Genomic DNA, 19,897 nt, shown 5'->3' on the forward strand with positions numbered 1-19,897 from the left:
GGTTGGCTAATTGCAGGAGCTTCAGCTGCAGATTCTTATTCACATGCACCTGGCTGCTGGTCTGCGTGTTCCTACTCGCCTTCTCGTTCCAATTTGGAACAGTGTCGATGGGGTGCTTGGACATGGGTTTATATATAATATGTTTTGCTTTTGGAGCTATCAGCTGCAAGCATGGAAGATATCAATATACAAACTTTACCTTACTGTTCTTGTTTGGCTGGGATTAGTTGGCCAAATATCCTTATCATAAAGTTCTTATTAGAAATTACGACTCTCCACAATGGTACGATACTGTTCACTTTGAGCCCAAAATCCTCAACAATCCTCCCCTCGAACAAAGTACAGTATAAGCCTCGAGGGCTTCCCCTTAATCGAGGCTCGACTCCTTTCTTTGGAGTTCTCGAACAAAATACACCATTTGTTCGATACTTTAGTCACTTTTGACTACACCTTTGAGGCTCACAATTCTTTGTTCAATATTTGAGGATTCTATTATCATGGCTAAATTTAAGGCATGACTTTGATATCATGTTAGAAATCACGCCTCTCCACAATAGTATGATATTGTCCACTTTGAGCATAAGCTCTCGTGGCTTTGCTTTGGGCTTCCCAAAATGCCTCGTACCAATAGAGATCTATTCATTTACTTATAAACTCATGATCATTCCCTAGGCAATGTGGGACTCACACTCCCAACAATCCTCCACACTTATCATACAAAAATTAATGAAATTATGGACTCAACTTGAAATTGCAAAAATGGTGGAATAAAACCTAAAAGATAGCAACATTGGTTAAATGTTCAAGTTTTCGCTGAATTATGGATATATTAACCCAATTGATCATTAATTAACCTACTTGAAGAAACAACTCTATATAAAGATGTGCTCGTTTTTCTTTATAATGTTCTACATTTCCAAACACTTCAAAGATGTGAGACATCAAATTAAACAACTAAGATTAGATTGAGGTCGACTCTATTGGTAAGATCTAATCAAGACGAGACCAATTGAGATTGACTAAGACTGATCATCATATCTCGAACTCGAAACCACTAGAAATCGCACTAGAGAAGCCTGTATCACTATGAGAATGCCACTAACAACTTCTCCCAACATTTTGATTAAATCATGAATGCTACATGACATAGAGATTACACACAGATATTCACTAAACCCCATTTAGATGAAGAGGCATGAGCAAGAGAAATTAGTTAAAAGTGAAGTGATGTTCTACCTGCTGCTACGGCAAATACCAGATGGATCTGCATTCATGATTATCCAGGGATGCTCCACTATCTTCTGAAGTGAAAGTCTTCTAGAGGAATCCTTCACCAAGAGCTGTGTATAATTTTCATATAATCAGAACCATACTAGAAGTATGCATATCATTCCTACTCCTACCAAATAAAGACATTCACAAGGTTAACTAACCCGGCCAATTAGATCTTTTGCTTCGGAAGAAACGTGAGGGGTCGAGGGAAAATTCAAGTCGACCTTCATTATCCTGCATTTATGACACAGGCCAAACAACTATTTATAATCTCGAGAAAAAATAAAATGTAACGCTTCTCATATTTTTCTAAAAATTGAGTTATTTATTCGAAGTTCTTCTGGTTGAGAGATTAACCCATACTACATACATTTTCTAACCTTCGAGCCGAAACCCTATTAGATGAAATTCTAGAACCTAAACAACTTAGTTGAGAGCTCTATGACCAATTATAAATGGAAGGTCCACCAATGATTGATAGGACATTCCCACCCTATCCATTTATTTCTCCCTCGTTACACTAATGATTTGTTACTGATTCATTTAAGGAAGGCGTAGATCCCCACCCACTTCATTGTTTTATTAGTGCAGGTGTTCGTCAATGATGAACGCCGCTATGGATTAAATTTACACTAGAACATTTTAACCTTAAAATTTTTTAGTAGAATCTATTTAATCTATTACATGAAATTCTAGAACCTAAACAACTTAGTTGAGAGCTCCGTGACAAATTATAAACGGAAGGTCCACCAATGATTGATGGGACATTCCCATCCTATCCATTTATTTCTCCCTCGTTACACTAATGAGTTGTTACTAATTCATTCAAGGAAGGCATAGATCTCCACCCACTTCTTTGTCTTATTAGTGTCTTATTAGTGCAGGTGTTCGTCAATGATGAAAGCCGCTAAGGATTAAATTTACACCCTAACATTTTAACCAATGCTAATGTGTTATATATAAGTAGCCTAATAAAAATGAACGACATGAGAAAGTAAGCAGTAGCCACTCTTTAATGAAGATAAGGATCTTAAGTCTGTGTTCTTTTGGGAAATTATATGTCTAACCTTTTAAACGTGTCACTTTGACTTTCAGCTTCAAATGGAGGCACTCCATAAAGGAACTCATAGCAGAGAATGCCCAAAGTCCAATTATCTACTGCATAGTCGTGAGCTTTATTCTCCACCATTTCTGGGGCTAAATAATCCAGAGTTCCACACATGGTATGTCTCTTGCTTCTCGACTGTACAGACCATCCAAAATCTGCAATTTTCAGCCGGCCCTACAAATACAACATGATTATACACACAGAAAAACATATAACATTTTCTTGCTCCATCATCAACAAAGTGCAGTGAAATATGGATTCTACCTCCAGGATAAAACGGGGGTTTTACTAAGGTTTTTAAAAAATCATGCAAACAAACGTTTTCTAAGCTGTGGAATGACAAAAAAACAGGAGAATTTATACCTCATGATCAAGCAGCAAATTTTCTGGCTTAATGTCCCTGTGAATCACATGCTTCTCATGGCAGTATGCCAATGCTTGTGTGAGACTTAAAATGTACTGAAATTCACAAGAAACAAACATAAAGAACCTTCAGATAACGATATATAAGGACTAGGTTTTAGTTGTTTTTGAGACAATTTCATGAATTTTTGTTTCTGGCTCAATCTTCTAGTATATTTTACTTCAGCATCTTCAGTTCAAAGTAACAAGTTCACAACGATAGAGAGAAAGGAATATTACAGTGGCAGCTTGCTGCTCGTTGAGATGACCACTTTTCCTAAGCTCCCTATAAAGCTCACCGCGGTGAGCGTACTCCAATATCAAGAAAATCCGTTCAGCATCATGAAACCATCCATAGAGGCGCAGGATGTTGGGGTGCCGAAGACTGGTTTGGATCTCCATTTCTCTCCTCAACTGATGATGAATCCTGTACTTTTCCATCTGCTCCTTGAAAATTACCTTCAGTGCCACTATATACTTGCTCTGAAAATCAAATCGGAGCTCCTAAGGTCAAACCAAAATCTAGATATGCAATCTCAAGTTTGGAAAAAAGAAAAAAATACTAAAGAAATTCATGTTTATTTTAATGCAAAATGGACTGCAGAGATTAAAAGTTGTGTTTATACGATAAATCGTACACTATCGCTATTCTGTGTAAAGTAAAATGAATGCAAATCAAACTGTTCGGTCATCGAGAATTGATAGCACTGAGTAGCTATAATAATTTCCAGAAAAAGAGACTTAGCAATCTCTGCTTGATTCACCAGAATAGAAGAAGAGAAAATGCAAAATCATATCATATCATATCACTTCTATCCAGCAAAATCCATATGCAGTCGCAAAATGACGAAATTCCGTTCAGATTTAGAAGCTATAGAGTAAACCAGAACAAAATATAGTCATTCAAAAATCAAACAAAGAACCGAAGGTCTAAAGATCTAGAATCACCAAAAAAAAAACTGTTGAACATTTGAAGAAGAATCAAACAGAAAACGAACCTTGACTTCTCTTGCTAGATAGACTCTGCCGAATTTTCCTTTGCCAAGGGGCTTTCCTACATCGAAGTCTTGCAAGGACCATTGCCGCTTTGGAGTTCCATTTTCTTCCTTCATCAGAGATTTTTTCATCGATTCGCCACTGTGAGAACGCAGTAAAGCGAGGGAACTCTGGGGACGTTGGACGAAAATTCGAACGGAATGAATTTGAATTCCTATGCCCGTCGAACCCTCTTAAACGCACCGTTTCATCCTCCGTTCCCTCCTACCTTCATTATTTTGAACCAAAATCCTTACCTCCATATTAGTGCGAGCCCGCACTATTATTATTATTTTTAATAAATAAAAATTAAAACATTAAAACATTTTTTAAAATTTATTTATCTTTAACCATTAAATTTAATGGTGGCGTGCTAAAAAAATCTTTTTTTTTTTTTTTTAATTTCAAAATATCCTTTTCATAATATGCTTATTAACTCTGTGCATTTTAATTTTTATATTTTTAAAATCTATTTTAATTGTATAACTAAAATTGTATTGCAGTAAAATATTTAATATAAAATCTCATTTATATGTAAAAAAAAATAGTTATCGAGCACTTTGGATTCAGTAGTTATTGTCATTACTTNATCCGTTCCATACTTTCCCTTGGGTTGATTTCCATATCAATATATTTCGTAATTATTTTTTAATTAATTTACTAAACAAGAAAACAAAGAATCGAGCTATTTAGAAGTTTGTTTGAAGGTAAGGCTGTACAGTGTTTACTTCACAACAACAGCTGCCTCTAACATACACTGAATATTTCTTCATTGTCTAATTGGATCCAAAACTTTGGTTCCATTGTTCAAGCTCCTGCCACCTGCTTTTGTTTAGACTGGGCCTGATCACTTTCATTGCCTCCTGGAAATCTTCGTACTTTAATGATCTTATCTGGTGCACAAAAGATATAAATTTTCAGATTTAGACACGATGCTTGCATGAGATTACCCTGTAATAGCTAAGATTATGATACGATAATCGAAGTTTAATGNAAAAAAAAAAAAAAAAAAAAAAAAAAAAAAAAAAAGTTATTAAGTTGATTCACATAAAAAAGTGGAAATAGTTGTTTTAAAAATAAAATTAATAATTACCCTTTAAATTTATTTTTTTAAAAGATAAATAAAACATGGGCAAGTTTAAAAGTTAATAATTTGATAATATTATAAATATATTTCATCAAATATATATGTTGAACTAAAAAAATATTTCAGGAATAAATATATTAATGGAAGAGATAATAATTAAATAATAATAATCGAAAATTTTAAAAATTGTTATTATTTAAGTAAAATAATAATAATAATAATAATAAATGTTATCGGAAGGCCGAAGAATTCATACTCAATTAAATAAAATTGATATGAAATATTATATTAAATATCTTAAACTCAAAATATATGATATAAACCAAGAGACATCAATCATACAATATGAAAATATATGAAATATATGATATAAACCAAGAGACATCAATCATACAATATGCTTCAATGAATATGTGAAGAAAATATGGTTGAAATTATCCAAAAATATTTCCATCCAACATGAATGAATATGGAGAAGGATGAAGTTTCATGTTATAAATTTTGGGTGAGGTTATATAAAGCGGTTTCATTTTGTGGCTATATAAAGTCATAAAGCCTGTAGAATCATTCAAACTCGACATGATCAATCTTATTTATGGAGTAATTTGAATCTCAAACAAGTGTTCTTCCGTTGAGATATTCGATCAACAAGAATCATTCAAGCTAGACATGATCGATCTTGCTTATGGAGTGATTCGATTCTCAAACAATGTTCTTGTCTTGAGATAATCGATCAACAAAGTAATCCGTTCCATACTTTCCCTTGGGTTGATTTCCATATCAATATATTTCGTAATTATTTTTTAATTAATTTACTAAACAAGAAAACAAAGAATCGAGCTATTTAGAAGTTTGTTTGAAGGTAAGGCTGTACAGTGTTTACTTCACAACAACAGCTGCCTCTAACATACACTGAATATTTCTTCATTGTCTAATTGGATCCAAAACTTTGGTTCCATTGTTCAAGCTCCTGCCACCTGCTTTTGTTTAGACTGGGCCTGATCACTTTCATTGCCTCCTGGAAATCTTCGTACTTTAATGATCTTATCTGGTGCACAAAAGATATAAATTTTCAGATTTAGACACGATGCTTGCATGAGATTACCCTGTAATAGCTAAGATTATGATACGATAATCGAAGTTTAATGATCTCGAATGCACAAAATGAGAGGAAAGGAGACAAGTCTCAGGCAGTTCAAAATGCACGAGTCTCTCTGAACAAGCTACTATAAAACGCACACTTCTTATCTCATTCTATGTAATCACTCCAATTCATGATATTACCTTGTAACAGGTAAGATTATGATATGATAATCGAAGTTTAATGACTCGAATGCACAAAATGAGAGGAAAGGAGACAAGTCTCAGGCAGTTCAAAATGCACGAGTCTCTCCAAACAAGCTATTATAAAACGCACACTTCTTATCTCATTCTATGTAATCACTCTAATGCATGATATTACCTTGTAACAGGTAAGATTATGATATGATAATCGAAGTTTAATGACTCGAATGCACAAAATGAGAGGAAAGGAGACAAGTCTCAGGCAGTTCAAAATGCACGAGTCTCTCCAAACAAGCTATTATAAAACGCACACTTCTTATCTCATTCTATGTAATCACTCTAATGCATGATATTACCCTGTAACAGGTAAGATTATGATATGATAATCAAAGTTTAATGACTCGAATGCGCAAAATGAGAGGAAAGGAGACAAGTCTCAGGCAGTTCAAAATGCACGAGTCTCTCCGAACAAGCTACTATAAAACGCACACTTCTTATCTCATTCTATGTAATCACTCTAATGCATGATATTACCCTGTAACAGGTAAGATTATGATATGATAATCAAAGTTTAATGACTCGAATGCGCAAAATGAGAGGAAAGGAGACAAGTCTCAGGTAGTTCAAAATGCACGAGTCTCTCCAAACAAGCTATTATAAAACGCACACTTCTTATCTCATTCTATGTAATCACTCTAATGCATGATATTACCCTGTAACAAGTAAGATTATGATATGATAATCAAAATTTAATGACTCGAATGCGGNAAGTCTCAGGTAGTTCAAAATGCACGAGTCTCTCCAAACAAGCTATTATAAAACGCACACTTCTTATCTCATTCTATGTAATCACTCTAATGCATGATATTACCCTGTAACAGGTAAGATTATGATATGATAATCAAAGTTTAATGACTCGAATGCGCAAAATGAGAGGAAAGGAGACAAGTCTCAGGCAGTTCAAAATGCACGAGTCTCTCCGAACAAGCTACTATAAAATGCACACTACTACTCATCTGCTTCTATATAGTCAATCTAAGGGAATTAGACACAGTTTTTGCATGATATTACACCGTAACAGATAAGATTATCTGATTAACAAGTCAACTTCAGAGTTCTTTTTATTAGTATCAGTGAGTGTCGGGCCAGTTCACAGAGTTTAAAAGTATAAGAACAGTTCTTATGTGAGTCACCTGATCTGCCTTTACTGTGAGAATGTTCCCACCTAGCTCCCTAATTGGCATCATTGCAGCTTCCTCGCACAAGGCCTGTAGATCACTTCCAGAGTATCCTGTACATGTAAATAATACCATGAGATTTTTTTTTTGGCTCGAGATCCAAGTCGTTAAGATTCACTCTCCAACGGGATGGGGTTTTATCTATTATGTGAAGAACCTGGTAAGAGAACTCAAAAGGTTTTCCAGGATACGAGTTTAAGAGGGAGGAAACTCCGAGTGTGGCGTCTGTTTCTAGCTTTTTTCAGGGCATTCCTATGTAACCATGTTGTTGATCACTAACCATGAGAGTTCCTACTTGCAAATGTTCCTTATTTGTTCTGCTAACTCCAGTCAGTTACTCGGAACAAATACTTCCTTTTGTTCTGATACCCGAAAAAGTAAAAGTGACCGAGATGCAAGGGAAAAACTTTTATTTAACATTTCCGGATTTCAGCATGGCCATTCTAGTTCTAACTTCTAACTTCTGTGTTCTTATTCTTAATAGAAGTTTGGTTTCTTATTTAAAAGTAAATAGCTCTGAATGTTTCCCACGTGCACAAAGACTCCGTCCACGCTGTTCTTAAAGTCACGCAAATTTCTCGACTAGTGAAGTACTGAAAGATTACAAAATTTAGGGAAAGAAGTATAGTACCTTCAGTCTGTGTAACTAGTCTCTCTAGATCTCTACCTGTCAAGGAAAATGAGGCATGTATGTTAATCAAAGTAAATTAGCAAAAAATAAATAAATAAATAAATAAATAAAGGTTTGGCAGAAGGGATAAACATATAGAGCGGAAGAACACATTCCATTAGAAAATAAAAGCATGATCGACAATGCAATATAAGCAATTGATCAGAACATGACATACTAGCTAAATAGCACACTAAATTAATCAATCAGACCTCAAAAGTACTGTCCGCCCAAGCATAGCTCATTGAATAAGTTACCGATTACCATTCTAAAAGTTGATGGTTCAATCCCCACCTCACGATTGTTGAACAAAAAACGCTTGGAAGTATTAATTACAGTAAAAGGCTGAATTTGGATGAACATAAATGACAATTATGAAATAGTTAATAGGTATGGGCTTGTGGTACTGTTAACCGGGCGGAGAGAGGTATTTGAAGTCCAGAGTCATAACCATCGGCTAACATGCAAACTGACCAATCCCATAGGACCATCACCCTATTGCCTTACAATAAAGAGTTAAAACTGTTGAATATTTAATATTTGGTAAGTCACTACTCACTACCATAATTTCAACTCATAAACTTACATAAAAGTTTACAACTTCCTTCAGCCACTTAGCAGACTTTACAATGTTTATGGAATCAAATAACTTTTTTTTAGTGTTATATACACATTTTCGTGAAAAGAGAAGAAAAGGGCAGGCGGTGGTGTTAGAGAACATAAAATATTTACAATAAAGTAATAAATTTTTTAAGGAAATATCTCACGGGAACTTCACTAGAACCTCTTTCTTACTTGGTAGAGAAAACGACTGTCCCTTGAGCCTGTGCTTGAGAAGAAGTCTTCTACCGTTTCCATCTGGCAAGGGAATGTAAATTCTCTTCACCTGTATTATTATTATTAGTAGTAGTAGTACTATTGACTACATAGAAAGCATTTAGTGAAGTAAACTACATAAAGGATGTTGTGTTTGGCTAATGTAATAGCTATGTTCGTCGCACTAACCAAATATGCATGCCCACACGAGAGTGTGCGAATGAGAAAAAGAGAGAGCATTTTCATATTGACAAGTTCTTGCTCATCTTCAAAAATATTTTTAATCAGTGTGTAATAATGATTTTGTAGAACTAAAAACTCTTTAACATTTCCATCTACTCAGAATTCAAAACTGAGTACAGACTATATTATGATCATTAACTTAAATAGTCACATAACTCATCTGTGATCTCAAAACTTTGATCTCATGGGCAAATATCAGGGCGTTTTGACCACTAACTAAACCCAGCCTTGGGGCAGCCTACGATAAAAACAACATACATGGGATCTATTTACTTCAATTGATAGTTCTTGGAAAGAAGTCTAGGATACCCTTATATTAAATACTTCTTTGTGGGATTCTATTTCTCGGGACTTTTGTAATTATCACCTTGGTTTGATTCTTTTGGAGTGGAGTCCCCTTATTTGATAGGACTCCTCTGGTTTAACTCTTTTTTACGCCATTTTTTTTCTCAATGACGACTTGGTTTCTCATTAAAAACAAAAAAACAAAACAAAGAACCATTAAGTTTACATACCAATCTCCTGAGAACTGCATCATCCAGTTCTTGTGGCTTATTAGTAGCACCTGCACAAAAGCATAAGACCTTGAATATCGGATGGAAAAAAGAAAAACATAAAAAGCAACCTAGCAAAAAACCAAATGGTTATCAAATGCGGTTTTAGAGATTAAAAGTCAATAGTTACATTTTGTTCACTTTTGCTTAATGTGTAATAATGTACATTACAGTTGTGAGATTTAGCATAAGAATTTATTTGTAACAAATCTAAAACTTTTCTTTAAAAAACGGGTAAATAATACAGAAGTACATTTTTTTCAATAAATTTAGAGCATCAAACGCACGTGGAGCACAAATGTAAATATGCTAACAAAACCAATGAATTGCCCAAGGAGGAATAGCATTTAGCTCTACCAAAGCTTACCAATAACGATTACGAGATCAGTAGAATTGGATGTTACTCCATCAAACTGTACTAGAAACTCAGACTTCAGCCTCCTGCTAGCTTCATTTTCATTAGCATGTCTTGTTGACATGACACTATCAATCTGTACAGTCAAATGAAAAAAGAAAAGCAGAATGTCATCAATGATGTTGCACAAAGCAAATAACCTGCCAAATAAACTACTGATTGCTTGGCATTCAGAAACACAGGTAGAGGTATGCTTAGCATTTATTAATTCCATACTATTATTATTGTCAACATGAAGTACATATTTTGTCTAAAGGAGAAGCATTTGAAAGGCACCTTCAGTTAGCAGCATTTTGTCTAAGGTCGTTTCTTTCCAGATCACTTACATGGTTTTTTAGTCATTTTACATGCCATTCTGTACATCACGTCTCCTTACTATACTGAAATTTCGACAAACTAACCAGTCTTTGCAGGTCAAGGAGATTCTAATATGAACAAAGGGAGAAAATTTTCGAGGACTAAACAATTCTACTAAATTTTGAAATAGTTAATAACAAGAATGAAATTGATGTGAAATGTTATCAACCCATAGTAAAGGTAATAACAAAATATGCACAAATATATAAATATAATAGCTCAAGTTTCAAGTTCTCTGGTTGTAATGGCAGAAAGAAACTCAGCAAAGTAGGAAAAAAAAACTATTTTCAGCATACAAAAGTTCATTTGTTGCCATCTAACATTTTAAAACCACTCTGTGATTTATCTAGTTTCATGTCAACAACCAAAAACTACAATGCACTCAAAACAAAACTAAACAGAAGAATTAAGCATACAAAAATAATGTACTATTAACTCATCCTTAAAATAATCGTTTAGCAAGAGAATGAGACATACTTCATCCATGAAAATTACGGAGGGCTGCCTGGACTTAGCAACCATGAAGAGAGTCCGTACAAGTTTTTCACTTTCCCCTACCTTAGAGCAAATACAACTGATTAAAATTTGCACAGAAAAATAACAGAAAGGGATCGAGGGAAATACACGAAAGAATTTGTTCCACAAGGAAAATATAATTCTTGAAATGGAATTGAGGCATACCCATTTTGATGTTAAGGACGCAGCAGACACGTTAAAAAAAGTAGCTTCTGATTCTGAAGCTACGGCTTTAGCAAGCATAGTCTTCCCATTACCGGGGGGACCAAAGAGAAGAAGACCTGAGGAAACATGTGTTAATGTTGGATCCACAAAAACAGTTAATGAGATTAAATTCCCAAAAATCTCCAGAAGCTCGGCTCTAACACATTGTAAACTTCAAAGAAAGGGTGAACTCGTAAGAAGATGAGGTACTTGACATGATTTTTTGGAAGTAAAAGAATAGATGAAAAATATTGAAATGAATGTGTTAAAAACTTAAGATTGTTCTGATATCATGGTATATTACAGAGATACATGATTGCTTAGCAATAGATGCCAATTTGACAAATAATTCTAAAGATAAGTACCCCCGAGACATCCATAAAATAAAAAGGTCATTTCACAGGAGGTCTCCACAAATATAAGTTATGAAACTACATGTGTTAATAAAATTTAAGATCGATTTGGTCATCAGATGGAGGACTGAAAAATCCAACTAATAGGGGGGGGGNNGGGGGGGGGGGCGGTTGACAATGATGAGACATGGCAGCATTAGACTAGCTTCTCAGACAAGTTGAAATGTTAGAACTCCATCTCGTTTGCTGTACTTTGTCTTGCAACCTACGACTCCTTTAATCAGATAAAAAAAAAAATTCAACTTGAATTACCCATTTAGAAAACATTCAAACCAAATATAATCGTTCTTATTGTTTCAAACCGAACCACAAACTTCTAGTAATGCATGATGTGTAGGCCCATGAAACTTGACACAGTACCCATTTTGCGTAAGATGGAATGGCACTTTATTTCACTCTTGAAAGACGTATTAGGAGAGAACTATAGTGACAGTTTCTAAAAGCACTACCTCTAGCAGGCTTTCGGAGACCAGTGAATAAGTCTCTTCTCTTTGTGGGCAAAATAACCATCTCCAATAAAGCTTGCTTTGCCTTTTGAAGTCCAGCTACAACCAAACCAGACTAATCAGTGTCCAATTAAAGAGTACAAGTACAAAAGAAAAAGATTGAAATAAAATGCAGTATATGAGAAGATGAAGGGAATGAATGCATTACCAATATCATCCCATTTCACAGAAGGACTCCGATCCACTATAGCAGTATTTATCATTTCAACCAATTTAGGATCGTATCCATCAGAAACTTCTTGCATAGATTTTGAAGTCCCAACACTAGCTGGTTGACTTCTCGTTATTGGATTACTTGCACCACTATGAAGAGAGCTCTTTAGCACTGGCTTTTTAATTTTTGGCATTGTTGAAGCAACTCCAGCTCTTGGCACTTGATTCGAGGAGCTCTAAGATAAATTTTGATAAAATAAAATAAAAATACATTGAAAATGAAATCATCATGTTAATATACCTGCACCATATCTCAAATATGAAAAACAAATAAAGAAAAATATGTTTTCTTCATAAGATTGCCAACAGTGCTTCATTATTGGACCCTAACTTTCAAGCACGCAGCCAGATGATTGTAAAGTCTACTTTTCCAACTCCAGAGAGATAACCTACGACTTACGTTGGTTAATAATCCTAACACACCAAGTTTATAAGATACCAGAAAAGTGTACATTTATTTCTTTCCTATATGAAGCTCAAGTCATCCAAGCTTAGGATTTATAATAGATTCATGCACTTACTCACCGCGAGAAGGCGGAGGAATAGCAGTGTTTTTAATTAAAGTAAGATAATATAATATTACATTGAACACTTACACTTCATACAGATGAAACGTACCTTGTTTGAGGATGTAACACCTGAATTAGAAGATAGATTATAAGTTATTAAATGTCCGCCAACCGAGAACATCATGAATGAAATAGATTAAGTTATTACAAGACCAGAACTGAACCTGCTCGCATATTTAGAGCTTGTAATCTCTCAGAAACTTGACTTTGCCACTTTGATATCTTTTGTCTATGAGATTTCACCTTCTCTTGTTCGCTGATGGAAAACAAAATAATAGATCATACATAGAGCAGAAAGAGAACTAAATCTATGAACTTTGACTGATACCCCATCAATTTATAGGTATATTTTTTTTTTAGGGGTGTAAGAACATACAAGGCAGAGATGAATTACAAAAATAATAAAACATAAACTAAAACTAAAGCTCCAAATGTTTATTAAATCTTGGCGGCAAACATGAAAAAGATTCCCATGTTTATTTTCTCAAAATTTGGACCAAAAAACGTGATAACTCGAGGCTAAAACTCCAATTGTTTTATAACTTTAGACTATATGTCACCAATTATTTGTTTCTCAAAGCTCAGAAATGGATTCATTGCCTACCCTCATAGACCTCAAAATTAAGACATGAATAGGGCAACAGTTTACCGCCAAGATTTATAAAATGGTGCACCGGGAAGTAATTATCCAGCAAATTAGCAGAATTCTCAATACCTAGAACTGATAAACGAGGGCACGGTGGTTGAACTGGCCTCGGCCAGAATACGCTGCGCATTCTGGTAGTGCAGTATGGCATCGTCGATCAAGCCCCACTCCTCCGCTCTGACGGCCTTGGCGATCTCCTCCTTGGACAACTCGAAGTACCCTTTGAGCTTGGAAGCATAGCGCTCGTTCGAAACAGGAATCCCATTAACGCCCTCCATGGTTGAAGCACCCTCGCGGCCACGATTCTGCGACAAATCGTGAATTGAGCTCGCTTCTGAGAAGATCGATCCAATATAGTCAGCTACACCTCTGAAAAAACTCATTCCTAACCAAAAATTACGGTTAGGAAACAATCCACAAAGACAAGGTAAGAGACGCAAAAGAAAACTAGTAGTTGTTTCTAACCAGATTACAAAAATTCTTCAATAACTTCATCCTCTGCGCGGCTTTAGTCGTCTATGGATGAGAAGATTGAGCTCCGTAACGAAAGAGACGCGAAAGAACACAATTCGAACGAAGTAGGCTACGATTTTAGAGAAATTGATGGGGTTTTCTCAAGGATCGCTGTGCCTAAGCTTCAATTGGAGGAAACGGATACGCCGGAGAGTGGACGATCGGAAATTTGTAAAGGTACCGACACCGCGTAATTACCATGCTTAATAAAATTTTGTATTTTTTTTTTTTTCATCTAATTTTTAAAAATAAAAAATCAAATATATTAAATGAAATATGAACTTTTAAGGATCTAGATCTTGAATTTTCAAAATTATTTAATAATTTATAAATTTTTTAATTTTATATTTAAAATATCTGTTAAAAATTAAATTATTTAAAAAATTACTAATTTATAGTATAGAATTTAATCTTGAAATAGTAAGTTTTCAATTTTATGAATTTAAAATATATATAAGAATAAATTAGTAAAAATATGTTGAGCTTCGTACTTTATATTAAATATATTATTTAATTAAAAAAATTAAAAAGTTTGAAAAGTTTGAAAAGTTTTATTAAAACTCTTTAATATATATATATATATATATATATAATTATTTAATGATCAAATTTATAATTTTGAAAATATGAGATACCAAATAAAGTTTTGGTAATAAATTTGTAATTTTATTAAAATATATTTTAAAATATTTTTCAGTTCAGGTGGGCGTCGCCGGGACCGAGGACGACGGGGAGGGTGTAAGGCAGTGTGAGATGAGAGGAGAAAAGACATAAAAAAATTGGAGATGCGGGGTATCGAACCCCGTACCTCTCGCATGCAAAGCGAGCGCTCTACCATGTGAGCTACATCCCCATTGCTGTGATGTCTGTAGCTACAAATAAATATATTCTTTAAATACTTCCCAAAATATCATATGTTATTTACCCAACTTCTTTGGACCATTAGTTTACCTTAACTAACTTTAAGTTTTATAACTAACCTTACTTTATGGAGGTTTTTTTTTTTTTTTTTTTTTTTGGTCTAAGGTTGGGTTCTCGGTCCAACCCTCTATCTCGACTTTGGTCTGAGCTATTTGCTCGATTTGTTTCTCTAATAGCTATCTATGGTGGTGTCCTTTTGTAGATGTAGGGTTTCTAATTCTCCGGGTTACTGGGCATCCCTATAGGTTTTAAGGTACTTTAATTATTCTTTACCTATTGACTTTGTTTATGCTTATCATGAATTTTAGACTCATATGTAAGATTCGTTCTCGATCAAATATGACATATTTATGAGATGCTTTGGCGGCTTGGAATAGTACACAATCTAATAATAAAAAATATCCGTTAGTACCATTTTTCAAAAATATACATGAAATTTTAAAAGTAACATTAAAAATTTTAGAAATAATAGGAGTTGTTGATTGACGTTAACAAATTTTTTTAATTTTTTTTTATAAAGATAAAATGTGTTAATGACAAGAGGGTATTTTTAAATTTTAAAATTTGAAAGGTATTTAATAAATTTTTTAAAATTTAAGAATATATTTGAAATATGATTTTTAAAAATTAAGTGTAAAAAAAAAAAATTGATATTATTGAAAATTTTAAATAACAATATTTTTAAGGTAAATTTATTAATTTAATTTTCTAATAACAATTAAAAGAAAGAAACAACTATTTTTTTCTCTTTTTATCTTTTCCTTCCACTCTCCTTCCTCATTACCTACCCTCGCCGTCCTCAGTCGCCGAACGCCCGCCTCTTCCTGTGGCCTTGCACGACGCCGACGATGTCGACGAACCCACGCACCGCTACCTCTCACACGGGCTGATAAATCCACGCCCTCGAAACCCCTTCTCCTTCTCCACTTGTTCCAGTCGCCGGAACCGAGAACGACGGCGAGGGGTGTTGGGTTGTGCGAGATGAGAGGAGAGAGAGAATACCGGAATGGGAGAGAGCGAGTTGCGACGGCGACGACAGAGGGAAAAAGGAAGAAAAAAAAGACAAAAAAATGGAGATGCGGGGTATCGAACCCCGTACCTCTCGCATGCAAAGCGAGCGCTCTACCATGTGAGCTACATCCCCTTTTTGGAAACGGAGGATGGCTAGATGTTATAAATGTTAAATAAATTCAAGTTAACAAGAATTTTAACTAACCAGATCCCCTTATAGCACATTTTGAAACATTTTAGTCATGACGGGTATAGACAGGATTATGGTGAACAATCATACCCCCGGTATTGACATGACAGTAAAAACCTAGCTACACATGAAAGCAAATAAAAGGAGTTTGGAACGGGCATACAATCATGAACAACGCGCCCTAGACAAGTATGACTACAACATTCAGCACAGAACCACAAGCAACACGCCTTGAACAAGCATGACCGTGACACTCAACCACTTTACAAAATCATAGCCTGTACTCTTATAAATAATGTTTCGTTCTCTTCTCCAACTGATGTGGGATCTCACAATCCAGCTCCCTTCGGGGTCCAACATCCTCGCTGGCACGCCATCTGGTGTCTGGCTCTGATACCATTTGTACAACCAAGTCCACTATTAGCAAATATTGTCCTCTTTCGACTTTCCCTTTCAGGCTTTCCCTCAAGGTTTTAAAATGCGTCACACCCTTATAAAGAATACTTATTGTGAAATTCACATCGATTAGAGAGGGGAACAAACCTTATAAGAGTGTAGAAATTTCTTTATAATGGACGCGTTTTAAAACCTTAGGAGAAATCTCATAAGAAAAAGTCAAAATAAGACAATATCTGCTAGCAGTGGACTTGGATTCAAACCAAAACAAAGATACTAAGTTCACCTACCAAAGTGTCGCCGCCGAACGTTTCTCTCGGTTCGAGTGTGTTGTGGATAAGCTTAGATATGTACTCATCAATAATCCAATATTCAGTGTCTTCTTGAATGGCCTGACAAAGCACATCTAGTAACCATGTAGGACGGCATAAATGACTAAGCACATCTAGTAACCATGTAGGACGACATAAACGACTAATTAGTAGATGGAGAAATGAGAGGAATCAAGGCATAGAATTTTAAATGTTGAACTTGAGATCTACACGTTGTTAGCACAAACGCTCTAACCAATTAAGGTGTAAATGATGAAAAAAATTGGGACGACAAAGCATATCTAGTAACCATGTAGGACGACATAACCGACTAATCAGTAGATGGAGAAATGATGTTGAACCTACGATCTTCACGTTATTAGCACAAACGCTCTAACCAACTAAGCTAATAATAAACCTTGCTCACTAATACACATTCCTCACCACACAACCGTTGCATTTGCCTACTAGAAATAAACTACGACTTTCTCACTAACAAGCTAACAAAACCCTATGGACATGACAACGGTTGCATTGGTCCATTCAAGTTTCAAACCTACCACCTTCACATTATTAGCACAACATTCTAACCAACTGAACTATTAGGCCTTGTTGATTGAAATACACACCACATAAGCGTTGCAAGCACATTCTACTAACCATGTAGGACGACATAAACGACTAATTTGCAAAAGTGAAAGCGCGTAGATGAAGTAAGAAGAGGAATTAAGGCCTAAAATAAAAATGTGAAAAATAAAAATCTCCAATGCAGGTTTCAAACTTGCAACCTTCGCATTTTAGTAACCATGGAGAACGACTGAAATGGCTAATGCGCGTAAGTGAATGGTCATAGTTAACCATTTTCTAAAAGTAGATACTGTTAGACGACGAACACGACTATCCACTTGTGATATTGTCCATTTTGGGCATAAGCTCTCATGGCTTTGCTTTGGGTTTCCCAAAAAAGACCTCAAACCAATAGAGAGAGTATTCTTTTGATTATAAACCCATGATCATTCCCTAAATTAGCCGATGTGGGACTTTCATCATCTAACACCTCCCCTTGAACAAAGCACGCCTCCCTTTAATCGAGGCTCGACTCCTTTGGTTTTAGTCATTTTTTACTGTCTTCGTACTTTCGAGGAGGCTTGACTCATTTTTCTTTTTGGAGTCATTTGTTCGACATTTGAGAATATATCTTATATATTTAAATTTCGCTCGGGTTACTCGAGGGTTTTACCCACGAACTTGAAATCGAACCGATTCAGTTCGGGTTCAGACAAATGAACCCAACCCAACTCTTATACTTCGGGTTGGGTTGGTCCAGATTGTCGGGTTGAATGTACACCCCTATGACTAACGACATTAAATTATTTGAGATTTAACTAATAAAATAATTAAAATTAGTGGTAGGTACCAAACAAAAATATTATTTATATATATTGTTTGGTTTTGAGCCGTCCAAAGATCGGAGATTCCAAGAGAATATGGCCTTCTCCTAATCTTCACCAAATCCAAGAAAAAATCTCTTTTATTGTTATTATTGTTTTTGTAACAATGGCGTTCGAAAGGCAACCCAACGAGCTTCCCCAGGTTTTGGTTCTAAGTCCTCCCGCAATTTTCACATCTCTGGAATCCCAATTCTCGATCAGATTTCATATGCTAAAACCATGGGATTCCAATCTCCCATTACTCCAATTTCTCACCTCTTATGCCCAATCCGTCCCAGCCATGCTCGTTGTTCCAGGGGACCGTCTTCTAGTAAACTCCGCCATTCTCGACTGCCTCCCCTCGCTGAAGCTCGTTGTCACTACCAGCGCCGGTGTCGATCACTTGGACGTCGCGGAGCTACGGCGGCGTGGGGTGGCCATTGCCTATGCAGGAAACTTGTTTTCTCAAGATGTCGCTGACATGGCGGTGGGATTACTAATCGACGTTCTCAGGAATGTGTCGGCAGGAGATCGGTTCGTGAGGCTAGGGCTTTGGCGTACGCAAGGGGATTTCCCTCTCGCATTAAAGGTCCAATGGTTTTGATCTAATTGCTAATTCCTGTTTTTTGTTCTTCATTTCCAATCATCTCAGTAACAGATAGATTCAATGATGTGACTGATTTATGGAAGAGGTGTAGTTGAATTTGGATGTTCTAAAATTTTCACAGTTAAGCGGCAAGCAAATTGGGATAGTTGGATTGGGGAAAATAGGCACAGAAGTAGCCAAAAGGCTGGAGGGTTTTGGGTGCAGAATTTCATACAACTCAAGAACCAAAAAGCCATTAGTACCATACTCCTACTATTCCAATGTACATGAACTTGCAGCCAACTGTGAGGCCCTGATCATTTGTTGTGGGTTAACGGCCGAAACCCGCCATATGATCAACAGGGAGGTGATGGTTGCATTAGGCAAAGATGGAGTGATAATCAACGTCGGCCGAGGGGCAATCGTCGACGAGAAGGAGCTGATTCGATGTTTGATTCAAGGGGAGATTAGGGGAGCTGGGCTGGATGTGTTTGAGAATGACCCTGAAATTCCCAAGGAGCTGTTTAATCTTGATAATGTAGTGTTGTCGCCACATGTTGCTGTGTTAACAACTGAATCTATGGTGGGATTGACTCAATTGGCGTTGGGGAACTTGGAGGCATTCTTCTCAAACAAACCTTTGGAGTCTCCGTATGTGGATTAGTTGAGGTGCAGCTAGCTGAGTTCAACAGGGGAAACTACAAAACTTAATGACAGAGGTAACTTGCTGTGTATTGGAGAATTCTAACTTCACTAAACATCCTTGAAGTTTTATGTGTTTTCTCTCATGATTTATGATGAGATGTTTGTTTGGTAACCGTTCGAGCCCACCGTTAGTAGATATTGTTCTTTTTAGGCTTTCCCTCAAAGTTTTAAAACGCATCCACTAGGTAAAGGTTTCAACATTCTTATAAGGATGCTTCGTTTCCCTCTCCAACCAATGTAAGATCTCACAATCCACCCCCTTAGGGTCCTAGTATACTCTCTGGCA

The 19,897-nt window shown here is 35.8% G+C and overlaps 3 protein-coding genes and 2 non-coding genes across 6 annotated transcripts; 1 reads left to right on the forward strand and 4 right to left on the reverse strand.

Annotated features, from left to right (window-relative positions):
• Nucleotides 1-966: 966 nt before the first annotated feature.
• Nucleotides 967-4,028, reverse strand: LOC111800660 (serine/threonine-protein kinase Aurora-3). Its single transcript, XM_023684457.1, has 6 exons — nt 3,781-4,028; nt 3,023-3,265; nt 2,744-2,839; nt 2,340-2,554; nt 1,434-1,506; nt 967-1,340 (listed from the first exon to the last, which is right to left on the reverse strand). Exons 1-6 carry the CDS (start codon nt 3,907-3,909, stop codon nt 1,233-1,235), a joined length of 864 nt encoding a protein of 287 aa, XP_023540225.1. The 5' UTR covers nt 3,910-4,028; the 3' UTR covers nt 967-1,232.
• A 1,639-nt stretch (nt 4,029-5,667) lies between these two features.
• On the reverse strand, nt 5,668-14,272 carry LOC111801004 (spastin). 2 transcript variants are annotated; one of them, XM_023684952.1, is made up of 14 exons: nt 14,014-14,272; nt 13,618-13,933; nt 13,067-13,158; nt 12,952-12,971; nt 12,269-12,509; nt 12,064-12,159; nt 11,163-11,278; nt 10,959-11,039; nt 10,077-10,200; nt 9,671-9,720; nt 8,892-8,982; nt 8,058-8,093; nt 7,382-7,479; nt 5,668-5,952 (listed from the first exon to the last, which is right to left on the reverse strand). In XM_023684952.1, the coding sequence occupies exons 2-14, from the start codon at nt 13,929-13,931 to the stop codon at nt 5,836-5,838; spliced, it is 1,476 nt and encodes a 491-aa protein (XP_023540720.1). In that variant the 5' UTR covers nt 13,932-13,933; nt 14,014-14,272; the 3' UTR covers nt 5,668-5,835. The 2 variants fall into 2 exon arrangements, with proteins under 2 accessions (XP_023540720.1, XP_023540722.1); XM_023684954.1 differs by having other exon boundaries at nt 13,618-13,882; nt 14,014-14,260.
• A 569-nt stretch (nt 14,273-14,841) lies between these two features.
• On the reverse strand, nt 14,842-14,914 carry TRNAA-UGC. Its single transcript has one exon. It is a non-coding gene; the product is annotated as a tRNA-Ala (tRNA).
• Nucleotides 14,915-16,053: 1,139 nt separating this feature from the next.
• Nucleotides 16,054-16,126, reverse strand: TRNAA-UGC. The gene has a single exon. It is a non-coding gene; the product is annotated as a tRNA-Ala (tRNA).
• A 2,246-nt stretch (nt 16,127-18,372) lies between these two features.
• Nucleotides 18,373-19,734, forward strand: LOC111800439 (glyoxylate/hydroxypyruvate reductase HPR3-like). Its single transcript, XM_023684129.1, has 2 exons — nt 18,373-18,909; nt 19,049-19,734. Exons 1-2 carry the CDS (start codon nt 18,448-18,450, stop codon nt 19,568-19,570), a joined length of 984 nt encoding a protein of 327 aa, XP_023539897.1. The 5' UTR covers nt 18,373-18,447; the 3' UTR covers nt 19,571-19,734.
• Nucleotides 19,735-19,897: the final 163 nt, after the last annotated feature.

The sequence above is a fragment of the Cucurbita pepo genome, chromosome LG08, assembly GCF_002806865.2.
Source record: "Cucurbita pepo subsp. pepo cultivar mu-cu-16 chromosome LG08, ASM280686v2, whole genome shotgun sequence".
Taxonomy (NCBI): domain Eukaryota; kingdom Viridiplantae; phylum Streptophyta; class Magnoliopsida; order Cucurbitales; family Cucurbitaceae; genus Cucurbita; species Cucurbita pepo.